General features: G+C 39.4%; 1 protein-coding gene across 1 annotated transcript in view; it reads right to left on the bottom strand.

Moving 5' to 3' along the window:
- Positions 1-11,907, bottom strand: part of LOC130581955 (neural-cadherin-like) — a 59,264-nt gene that overhangs the window by 9,095 nt on the left and 38,262 nt on the right. The window contains exons 19-28 of the mRNA XM_057380378.1: positions 11,186-11,279; positions 9,842-10,026; positions 9,399-9,628; positions 6,100-6,371; positions 5,104-5,318; positions 3,978-4,105; positions 3,293-3,420; positions 1,914-2,037; positions 1,195-1,375; positions 173-339 (exon numbers count right to left, since the gene is read on the bottom strand). Coding sequence (XP_057236361.1) covers positions 173-339; positions 1,195-1,375; positions 1,914-2,037; positions 3,293-3,420; positions 3,978-4,105; positions 5,104-5,318; positions 6,100-6,371; positions 9,399-9,628; positions 9,842-10,026; positions 11,186-11,279 — 1,724 coding nt within the window. The remainder of the gene's footprint in view (positions 1-172; positions 340-1,194; positions 1,376-1,913; positions 2,038-3,292; positions 3,421-3,977; positions 4,106-5,103; positions 5,319-6,099; positions 6,372-9,398; positions 9,629-9,841; positions 10,027-11,185; positions 11,280-11,907) is intronic.

The following is an 11,907-nucleotide window of genomic DNA, read 5'->3' as shown; positions in this document are numbered from 1 at the left end:
CCTGCAGGGTGATGTGTGTGGGGTGTCCCCTCACCTGCAGGGTGATGTGTGTGTGTGTGGGATGTCCCCTCACCTGCAGGGTGATGTGTGTGGGGTGTCCCCTCACCTGCAGGGTGATGTGTGTGGGGTGTCCCCTCGCCTGCAGGGTGATGTGTGTGGGCTGTCCCCTCACCTGCAGGGTGATGTGCTCGTCCCTGGCCCGGGACAGCATGCTTGTGATGACGCTGTTGGGCTGCCGGGTGCGCACCAGGGCCTGGAACAGAGTCCTGCGGGCAGACACGCTGACAGGCAGCTGGTAGCGGATGTGGCTGCCTGCCTCAAACCTGTACTCCTGGGCAACTGAAAGGGAGAGAAACCTTTCAACCAGCTCRTGAGGAGAGGCAAATATCATTATTCTTAATGTCATCATAGGAGTTGAAAGTAAAAGGAAACATTTAGGATGTACARTGTGGATCTGTGAAACAACTTGTCTTTGGGGACGTGCCCCTGTATTATTTCCACAGCTTCCCCAGTCACTCTCACACTTCATTTTCCCACCCAACTTCATTTTGCTAATGCTCCTCCTTACAATGCTCACATGGGATGACAGCAGGAAGCAGAATCTGACCAAGACAAGAGACTGCAAACCATGTGTTAAGCACCACAATCAARTTTCACAATCTGCTATTTTATAGTTGTCTTTCTGCTGCAAACTTTGGCTCCACAAGAGCTAAAGATTCTACCATTCCCAAAGCATAGCTCCTTAAGCCAGCAGTCCCTTCCTCATACCAATGGAGCAGTGATTTCTAATTCCAGTTGTATGGTTCTAATTCTACACAGAAAGTGGTAGTGCCACACTCATATTTARGTTTTAGGTTATTAGATTTTTCAGAAAGTGTAAACAGATCAAACAATTGTGATAAAATGAACTAATTTTTTCACTTTTTTTTTGTCATGCAGTTGCGTCATTATACAGTCATTGCACAAACACCCTCAGGATTAAAGAAATGATCCTGTATCAAGAAAGCAATTTCTCAAAAGGAATTAGAAAAGAAATTGCAAATAACCACAGGCAACTACACTGCAACATGGCTTTACATAATGTAAATATCAGAAACCACCTCAGCAATCAYTGCCTGCGAATATTTGAGGTTTCCTGTACTGTAATATTTAGCGGCCTACCCCACAATAATGAAACAGAAACCCAGGGTTCACCTTTATCACATCGATAACCRTGGTAGCCTGGCAAGCAGTGACACGCAAACGAGCCCCAGTCTCCAAGGCACCTCCCATGGATACCACAGGAAGAAGATCCCATGGTCTCACAGCTCCCATCTGTCAGGGTGCAGCCAGGGAAGCTGTTCAGGGACTCTGCAGGAGACTGAAGGTCATAYACCTTCAAAAGAAAATTCAGGATAYAAAMACATTATTCAATAAACACTTGATTTTTAAACAGAAATAGCTGTACCACTTCACTATCTGTTCTTCATCTCCATTGCTTAAGTTACTGAGTTTGCTTTTTGACATTCAGACTTCAGCTGATTTTATCAAGAGCATATTCTGCCTTTGAATAAACTCGGTGGACTATGAAAGCAAAAAAACCCTAATACTTCCTAACAAAGCAGACAGCTGGCATAAATATACCATTACACAATTGCAATTCAGAAGTTCCCTGAATGCACAAAGAAGATTGGAAAACAGCTGCATGAAGMAGGAGATAAACACACAATTCCTGGCTCATTAATACATCTCCTTGGACTTGAGAAATAACTTTTCAAGGTAGCTATTCTAATTATCACAGAAATATCCAGAATTTTCTTGTATTTTTACACTGATGCACGTGGGCATTGAAAATATTAATRGAAGCAGAAGTTTCATGTATAATACAAATCTCCCAAAAATTAAATAAAAAATTAATGTTTCTCTATTCTTACCTGAGTATCCAAGATGAAATTGCGCAAGCAACCAGAAAAATGTTTGTGGAGCAATTGTGGGTAGGAATATGGTAATGATTCTTTTACACCACCCAGCTGGAGAACATGGTTCACATTCAAATACCTTTAAAAAGCATATAAATAATAAAAGTAGACGTGCATGTACCTTCAGACATAAGCAGATAAATAAATACACTGCATTTCCAAAMACAGGCTTTATAACATAACAATAGAATGCAACTACTTTATCTTCTTTCTCTGAAACAGTGAGCAGAAAAGGGTATTTTTTTAAACATGACAGTGAAATCTAGTGGAAAGCTCAGCCATGGGACACTGTTACATTTTGGATATGTTTGTGTTCAAGTTATAACTGTGATATTCTAGATACCACATTCTCCTTCAAGTGCTCTGTGTGTGCACAGTTCTCCTATGCTGTAGGAATACTACAACAAAGACAGTTCTGTGTATGATAAGGGTCAGGAACTTAAACGTTTGGTCCATGTAGTCGAAAAGGCATGGTAAACATGTCCAGGCTCTGCARTGTTTCCCAGTCACCTGTCTGAGCCAACAAATTCCATGTATTTTAGTCCTCAGAGTTTCTTATTCCCAGAGTTATCAATTMATTTATTTTGTTTTCATTTTTCCTTACATTTTTCCCTTTTTTGGTGCTCCTTTCATGACCAGGAAGGCTCCATGCAGCTGTGGACAAGGCTTAATCCCAATGCTGATCCTGAATGTTTGCTGGGACTAYCTGTTTTATAGCTCAAGTATCTTTATTAGTACAAAGGTTTCCCTGAAATTTAACCTGAATATTCCTCACTGTACTTTAGACCCTTTACAGAAGAGATTGTCTAAATCCTCTTTGTATATTCTTTTATATACACTGAGACTTATCRTATCTCTCCTCAGTTTTCCTTTCTTTCTGTTAACTGACCTCAATTCCTTCATTCTTGATTCTTACTCTCAAGGCAAGCTGATCACAGTCATTGCTCTTGTCTGGACTGGACCCAGCTTGTCCTTGCCCACCCTGCACTGTGGGCCACAAACTGGACCCAAGACTTCAAAGTCAACTGGCCTAAAGTCGTGAGGTTTTCAACAGCAGTCTCACAGTGAACATGAGAGAAATTCTGGGGGTGAAGGAGGGCACACATGACCCACAAAAACTCCAGGAATAGCCASAGTTTTTTGTGGTTGTCACTTAGTACTGCAACACTACTCAGAGGAAGACTGGTTCTTTAACATTTGCTTAGTGCCTCGAAGGCCTGAGGAAAGAGGAAAGCTTTTTATGCTTCTAGTAAATAACTTGGCTTCAATCTAACAGGTAAAATGTTCACAGGCCTTAGAATCAACAGCCTGTCAGGGAATCTCTAGGAATGTACCTTGCTCTCCGTGGAACAGACCCAAAGAGTTCACAACTCGTGCGATCTTCCGTGGACAACCACCTGCCAACCCCTTCGATCTCCGACACCACGGCGGCACTGCACTGATCCAGAGTGAACCGAACATCCTGTGCAGGACACAGCATTACTGGGGAAACAACTGCTGCACCACTCAATAAACGTGTTAGAGCAAATTACTGCATCAAATGTTGATCTGTTATTTCTTGCATAAACGGATGGGTTTTTCTGTTCTGTTCTGTTTTTTTATGTTCTGTTTTTCATCTTGCAATAACCAGTAGAGACAAAATTGAACCATTTTGCAAAAGCTCTGCACTTTATTTATGTTTCTTGTTACACAAGACCTGTACCTGCATTTGCAAATAAATAAATATCTGCTTTTTGTGCATAAGAATGGATTCCAGTGTCCACATTCTMTATGTGCTACAGCAGAGCTTAAAAAAGGCCAACAGATTCCTCTGATTGCAGAATATGGATTACAACATCAGGATTTGGAATCAACAGTGAGGTCCTCCCAAAATTTCTATTACTCATCAAAACTACACAACTATATATATATATATGTATATAAATAATATCTATTGTTCTGTTCTTTCTGCCCTCCTGTCTCTGCCAAAGGAAATGCTATTAGAAATATCCAGATATGGAAAAAAATCCAGTAACTGACCTGACCATTGGTTCTGACTTCCAGTCGATGCCATTTCTTGTCTGCTACATTCAGATGACTTGGAAACTGCAGCACCACAAAACCTGAGCCATGGCTCATCTTCAGCACAGGAATACCATTAGAGATTTCTAATACAATATGAACAAGAAATTAAATCCAGCTGCAAGAATCTTTCAGTTCTGGGTATCTCAGCAGTTAATGACTGTACTGATTTAATGGTTATTGCTAGTTACATACAGGGGGCTCACTACAGAAATAACTAGAGTTATACTCTATGTCTTCTATTAAGCAGAAGTATTCATTCATTTTATTATTTACTTTTGTACTTTAKATTATTCCACTTCTCTGTCAAAACACTGAAACTAATTCTTGAGAAGCAATCTCCAATTTTATGATGCACTAAAACAATTAATACATTCAGGTTTCTTCCCTCCTATCTTCTACTCAAATTTACAAGTAACTGCAACACAAGGCAAAAAAAGAAAAGAGGTAAATGATGAACTATTCAACCACATTACCTTTCAATTAATCAGGAAAATATAAAATGCCAACCATCTTAATGTTAATTCACAAAAAACAGGCAGCAGTAACCTTTTAAATATCTGTCAGCATAAAGCATGGAGTTCTCCTTGTGTATGAAACTTCCCACAATGGTATGTGGGGCTGGATTCATCCACCAAATCACTGCATGTTCAAAAAAGAGTGCAAAACTGCCCCGAGACTGAAGGGAGTTTACGTGGCTTTCTTTTCTCACCAAACTAGATAAGAATGACACGTGACTAAGACTGCACTACTCATGTAATGCCTATCTTCAAAGTACCTAATTTCCTTTACAGCACCACAGTTTTTCTAGGCAGATTATTTTTTATATATATCCATCTGTTTTGCTTTCTCCTTCATTTCTACAACTCTGTGATGAACCTAAAGCCATAGGTGCAAGCTACAAAAATAGACATTAAAGGAGAAAGATGTGTTAGAAAATGCTTCAAAATATTTTCAAACCAGAAAATAAGTTACCTCATTAACTGGAAAGACAGAATTCATATTCATTCTAGTTATTATACTGGTCACAAGTAATCCATTCTCAAGAGACATTTAATTTTTCCACACAGTTTTGCAGAAGTACCTATTGCAATGAAGTTTTCTGCACTCCCAGGTTCTGGATTTGATAAAGGACCACTATACAGTAAAAGTCCATCTGGAACCACAGTAATAAACTCTAGAGAGAGGGAGCTTTCAAAACAAGGTCTGATGGGACGAAACCATGCATARCCATTTCCATGGAAACTGTGCTTAGTCTGCTGGCAGTCTGGTCCATGAAAGGAAGCAGGACAAAGACATCTGAAAGACCATAAACAAAAGAAATAGTYAAAACTCCCCAGTGTTAAACTTTCTTGTTTTACATGCAGCAAATGCAGCATTTAAACCACAGTTAAAAAATCAGTTAAACAGATTTTAGCAGAACCTCAGGGATGTTTGGCAATTATTAAAATACTCTAAGAGTACAAAGTATTTTTATTCTCTATATTAACTCACTCAAAATAAAAGTATTTTTGAGGCCAAGTTTTTGAGAACAATGAACTTTTTCCCTAAATAAGTCACACAGAACACCAAATACCAGTTTATTACAGAGTAAATTCAAGGAGGTTAATTCCTAGATGAAATTAATTTCACTAAGGGAATACTGCTGCACGCCAGGTGATGCTATAATAAAGCAAGTTTACTATCTCATGCTTTTTGGGCTCCTTATTACCCATTGTTTGAACTACATTACCCATTGTTTGAACTATATTTCACTCCTACACCCCTGCTGCTACCACTGATATTCACCTTTATTATTAATCTCCTGAAAAAGAGAAAAAAAATGGGGCACACACTGAATTAGGTGCTCTTAAAAATGATGARTTAATTATACCACTGTGTGCTCCGCAGGGTYTTCTTTGTTACTCRTGCACTATTTGGGACCACAGCCCCRTTAGGGGTCATTAGGAAAGTCCCTGTTGCCATTAGGTTTACACCCCTGTGCACTTGTGGGGTTTTTTGTTTATGCCAACAGTAAATATATGATTCTTTCAGAGCAGTAGGTTGTAAGCAGCACACAATGGCAGCAMAGTTTGCTCACCTGTAGCCATTCAAAGTGTCGATGCAAATGCCCCCGTTGAGACAGGGGCTGCGGGGGTAGGAGGAGCAGGGCTGGTGCAGCCGTTCACGGGCAGAGCAGCTACAGATGACATGGGGGGTGGTGGTGAGGGACACGAAGGACACACTGCCTGTGTCCATCACTGTGGGGATGTCACTCACACCCAGGTGGTTTGTACAGCCCTCGCTGCAGTTGGCACTCCTGCACTCGTCAACATCGATCTGGGAAATGTTCAGCTGGAGAGCTGACTGGAGCTAGGAGAAAAGACAATCCAACAGGAGAAAAGACAATCCAACAGGAGAAAAGACAATCCAATAGCAGGAAAGACAATCCAATAGCAGAAAAGACAATCCAGCAGGAGAAAAGACAATCCAACAGGAGAAAAGACAATCCAGCAGGAGAAAAGACAATCCAACACATCACCCTTCTCATCCTAAGGAAGGCTTTCACTTCAATTCTGAAAAAAAAAGCCATCAGAGTCTTCATCCAGTGCTTTAGTTTCTTGAGTCCTACTTAGTAATATCCCTGATAATACAGGCAAGAAAAATAATTTGAAAAATTCAGGAAACATGTTATGAAAAAAATACAGCAGCAGCATTTCCTAAAAATTTAATAATTGACATGATTGACTGTGAGCTTGTTGAATCTGTACTGCTCTAATGACATTCTGTCCAAGGACCAGAGCTCYGAGAGCTGTGACCCTCCACCTTCTGAGCTGCAGCATCTGCATCCCAGTTCTCTGCACYCCCACAGCAACAGGGATGTTTCAGCTCCAGCCAGGACAAATCCTTCCTCAGCAGTAACCCCCTGATATTTTTTCTAACATTTTCTCATACAGAAGGATACAGACAAAGGAAAATGCAGAGCTGAGCTRTTTTCAATAATCATGTCCACAGTGACCTGACAAGACAACTCTGTAGCAACTCAAATTCAGTCTAATGATTTATGCCCCATAAATTTACATTTAATGTCAAACTGTCTGGAACAAAACACAGGCAATTCAGTACACTGGATACTTACTCTATGCTACATTAATCTTTGCCATTTCATAGCTTTTATTATAAATTGGGGGTGCACCTGAAAGCCCAACTACCTAAGTAAAAAGAGCCTCACTGTAAACACAGGTCTGGTAATGTAGGAATAGTGACTGCAGTTCACAACTTCCATAAATGAAGCGGGGAAGCACTGGCACAGAGGGAGGGAAGAGAGCTGCTCACTGTGTGAGGTGAGAACAGGGCTGCCATTAGTCCTGGCATTCTSTTCTTCAGCCTAAACACCAGACTAAGTTGCCACAAAATTTGTTCCTTCCACTTGTTTGGGGTATTTTGCACAGGTGTCTGTTACAGAGCTTCAGAATTTGATCTGTATTTCATGATTCAAACACACTGAAGTGATGTGTATATAGTGCCCAAACCCTCAGTATATAGTGCAAAAGACCTCACTGCTCTCACAGTGGTACACAAATGGATAAGGTAAACAAATATAAAACTAATAACACTAAAGCTCGATGTATTTAATATGTATTTAATATSKKKTTTTTTTTYCCCAAATGGTAAAATRTATGGCAAATATCTTAATAGTAAGCTTTGAAAAGATCAAAACAAATACATAAATACTAAAGTGCTTCTATTTTTTTCTCACTTGTGCAGTCATCTCAGTTCACCACTGTAAGAACTTTGACCTTTTTAATTCATTGTCTGTAAATTCTCAAATATCATAACATRTATTGATGCCAATGCCCCCAAAGGCACAAAGCAGACTTTATAATGCATCCTGTCAAAGCAGTTCTGTATCTGCTGCCCATGTTTAGCACCATTAGTGGAGAGTCTGTAATGCATATTTAGACATCTATATAATACTGTTATAGAAAAACTATATATAAACAACCTTGGCTCCTTTAAAGTATTAGGATGGATTATTTTTCTGCTAAATAAAAATTGCTGTTGTAAAACTAAATCCTCAGGAGGCAATGCAAACATATTATTTATGTAGCAATTCAATGAATAATTCCAGTGCTAATTACTTATATTCWATATTTATAGTTATTCACATAGAAAAACTACTGGAGGAATTCTCCAGCTATGATTGATTTTCTGTAAACTGTAGGTGATTACTCACTAGAGCTATTCATTAAATATTGAAAGGTGGTATATAATTAATAAAAACATATTTTTTCCTTAAAATATGTGACACAATCCCCTTGCTACCACTGATGAATTCACATGTCATCTATTACGGCAGAGAATATTTGAAATCTATGCAATTTTCTATATTATTGCTGCAGTAATTCAATAAATATGCAAAAGAAGCAGGCATTWCCCTTCATGAATACTCTCTGTCTCTGGCATTTCCTACCTGGTCACTCTGAAGACTCTCATAATCCACACAGCCACTTAAAATACACCAAGATGGAGGCAGGTGACAAGACAGCCCTGTTTGGTAGCCAGAGTCAGGCAGACTATACCATATTCACACAAATGGAAAGTGCTGATTTCTCTTGGGGAAAATCCTCCATGTGATGTACCATGTATTAAGCCCAAACATGACCAGGGCAAAGCTGAGCACTGTCACTTTGTGCAGGGTGTCAGAAAAATCCAGGTGAGGTGGAGACAGACTGTGTCTGTGTAACTGAACTAGAGGGCATTCAGGAGGTGCTAACATAGCAGGACAGTTAGGGAACACCAGGAAGGGGAAGAAAACATCTTCCATCCTGAAAYTGTCTTTCCCTTACAATAGTAAAGGAAGTTGGGGAAAGGTGTCACTTTGTTTTTGCATTTGTCTTTCAGTGAGATAATTGCAACCACAGATTGGTTGGCTCCATTTCACTTATCTGTTTTAACTGTTCCTCTAACCTGCACATTTCTTCCATTTAGGTTTTTCTGTGAAGTGTCACCTCCTTGTGCTATAGAATTTCTGTCAGCGTGGCATCAAACCTCCACTCTGTTTAACACCTGATGTGGGGATTTGGGGATTCCACAATGAAACACTGACTGGAGAAAGCACAGGYATCTGCCCCATGACAGCAATGGAGACCCATTATTCTGCAGCTCTCTAGTGACTGCATTAATTGAACCAGAAGTTAGYACAACCATACCATACCAGTATGTATGGGACTAAAAAGGGAGAAAGCACCAATTACACACTTGTTTGACAAGTATTTTGTCCTGAGAGAAGAAATAAAACCCTTTCTGTAGGTGCAGAGTACTTTTTCCCCTGAGTTTGGATTTACCCTGCAAAAACAGTGTCTGGGTGAGTTCCACAGATGACCCCAGAGAACAAACCTCAGTTTTAAAGGCTGCCATCTCTGCATGCAGTTTCTCAGGTCTGTAATAGGCCGAGCCAGCACGAACTGCAAATCTCACATCTGTCTGTTTTCCACCCCTGTTCATCACACTGAAGACAATGACATCACTCAGCTTGGCAGGTAACAGTTTTGCAAGGAACTCCTTGAACTCGCCATGTCTTGTTTTGCCATGTTCATCTCTCCTTATGAACTCCTCTGCTGTGACATCTGCTTAGGGGATTCAAAAACAGATAAACATGAGATACTGGGAGCTCACAGATTATTTTCTCCATTTAATTTTTACTTAAAAATATGGAAACATACCAGAAAATGCCTCATAGTGATAAGCAAATCAAGTATTGATACAATAATATCTACACCACATAAACATTCGGTTTGAGAAGCAGCCAATCCAAACTCTCACCAGTAAATAAAACCAACCTGAGAGACGCACAGTGGCTGAGTTTTGTATGGCTTCATTTTCCAGGTTTTTGACATGGATTTGTACTGTAGATATAACATCAGGACAAACTCCATCAGAAACTCTAACTCTTAAGTTGTATATTCCCTGAGGAGTGTTATCCACCATCAGCAGAGACCCAGTCCTCTGATTTAACCTGAAAGATCTAGACAAAAACCTTCAATTAGGAAATCTTAACAAATCAAAATTGAGGACTTACTTTATTCATAATATGATTCAGAAAGCCTTAAAAGGTTATAGGCCCAAAACTTCTGGGAGTTATCCAACAACCACAGCAAGGCACCTGACCCACTCAGAAATGAYAATCTGCAGATCTTACAAAAAGATGTTGCTGCCACTCAGCCTGTTCTAAATTTGAACAAAAGCAGTGTGCAGTTGAAGCACATGGTTCAGCACAATCATCATGGGAAAGTCTCTGAGGTTGATAATGGGAAGTGACAAACCCACACAGATCATTCCAGATTCTCACATCTCTATCTGGAACAGGATAATGCTGTATAAAATCTCCCACAGCATCTTCATTTGACACCTCAAAGGGCCAGTAATTAGCAGTTATGGAAATATTCCATGGCCATTAATATGGAACAGTAACCTCTTAACATGGAAACAGGCCCAGGGGCTGCTGATGGACAAAAAGTAAGTCTTTAATTTTGGGCTACATAAAGCTTTTAAACTTTAGTCACAGCACAGACCAAAATTCACATTCACTATCACATCCATTTTTCCCTTTCAAACAGCATATAGTTATGCCATAAACCATCTCACTTTGTAATATGAACAAATAGTGTCTAAGTAGGAATTAAGTGTCCAATTCAACATTTCAATTAAGAGAAAAAACTCCACTAATCTGAGTCATGGTTTTCAYTTGTAATTGTAAATTTAGCCATCAAAGGAGAGCACCAAATTCCCTTCCACTTTAGATGATATTTCTCCATTCTGAGCTTTTAAATTCGGGATTTGTATTCCATCAACCCTARCATCTGAGAGCAAGCGTTAGAAACTCTGCCTATTTTTAAACTGGAGCTTACAGAYTGTACATTTCTAAGTAAATTAACTATGACATCTAACTAAAAATCAACATCATGGTGTGATCCTGCTTTGTCTTGGAAAAAAWATTTCATGCATTAATTTCTTAATACCTAGTAACCCAAGTGAAAAAGAAAAAGAACATTCAGAAGGTACATCCCTTAATACACTCAATAACCCTGGCTTTATGCACATCTAGAACACAGAGAAATACACGGTGAGCAAAATAATTATAGAAGTATAAATATTACTCATTTTGACAGAAATACAATCCTCACTTGAGCAGTTTTCCTTCAGARAGAAATGTTTTATTGTCCCAGTCGTCTTGATCTGGTGCAAACACTTCCCCAAGCACTGTTGTTGACCATTTGCCTGTTGAGATAAATTAYAATAAATCTGCATTTAATTTTTGCTTTTCAGTGCACTTTAAATTCTGTCATATTCATTACTGCATTTATTATTTTCAGATTCCYGCTCAATTTAGTGATGGTTATGATCCAAGATTCTTAAAACAATGCATAGCCTGTCATACGATTTCTGACAGTTCTGGCAATGTGAGTACACTGGAGATGTCAMATGAAAGAAGAAAAGCTGGAAACAGCACAAAACAATATATACAACCAGAATACACATAAATACAACTCTCTATAAAACTCTCAGATAAAAAAAAAAAAGCTAAAAATCACCACATCAGGAGTAATTCCAAATATTTCATTGCTGCTGTATTATTTTAAACAGCACACAAGTAGAACCCAGCAAAAKAAGGAGAGCATCCTGTGGGGTACAGCTGAAAGAGAAGGACATGGCTGAGAAACAGAAAGGGGCAAGAAGACACCAAGCTGGGCCAGGTCTTGGTGATTTTTTTTCAGGCCCTTGTGGGCTGGAACAGAAGTGGGACATCCAATCAACTCTTCTAAAACAGCAAGAGGAACAAGTCCAGGGAAGGAGACTTTTGAATTCCACCGTCAATGTTCAGCAACATGGGYGACTTTTAAGGTTC

The sequence above is a fragment of the Malurus melanocephalus genome, unplaced genomic scaffold, assembly GCF_030028575.1.
Source record: "Malurus melanocephalus ecotype Western Australia unplaced genomic scaffold, MMel_1.1 scaffold_451, whole genome shotgun sequence".
Taxonomy (NCBI): Eukaryota; Metazoa; Chordata; class Aves; order Passeriformes; family Maluridae; genus Malurus; species Malurus melanocephalus.
Note: the sequence above shows the minus strand (reverse complement) of the source record. Positions and strands in the feature narration are given on the sequence as shown.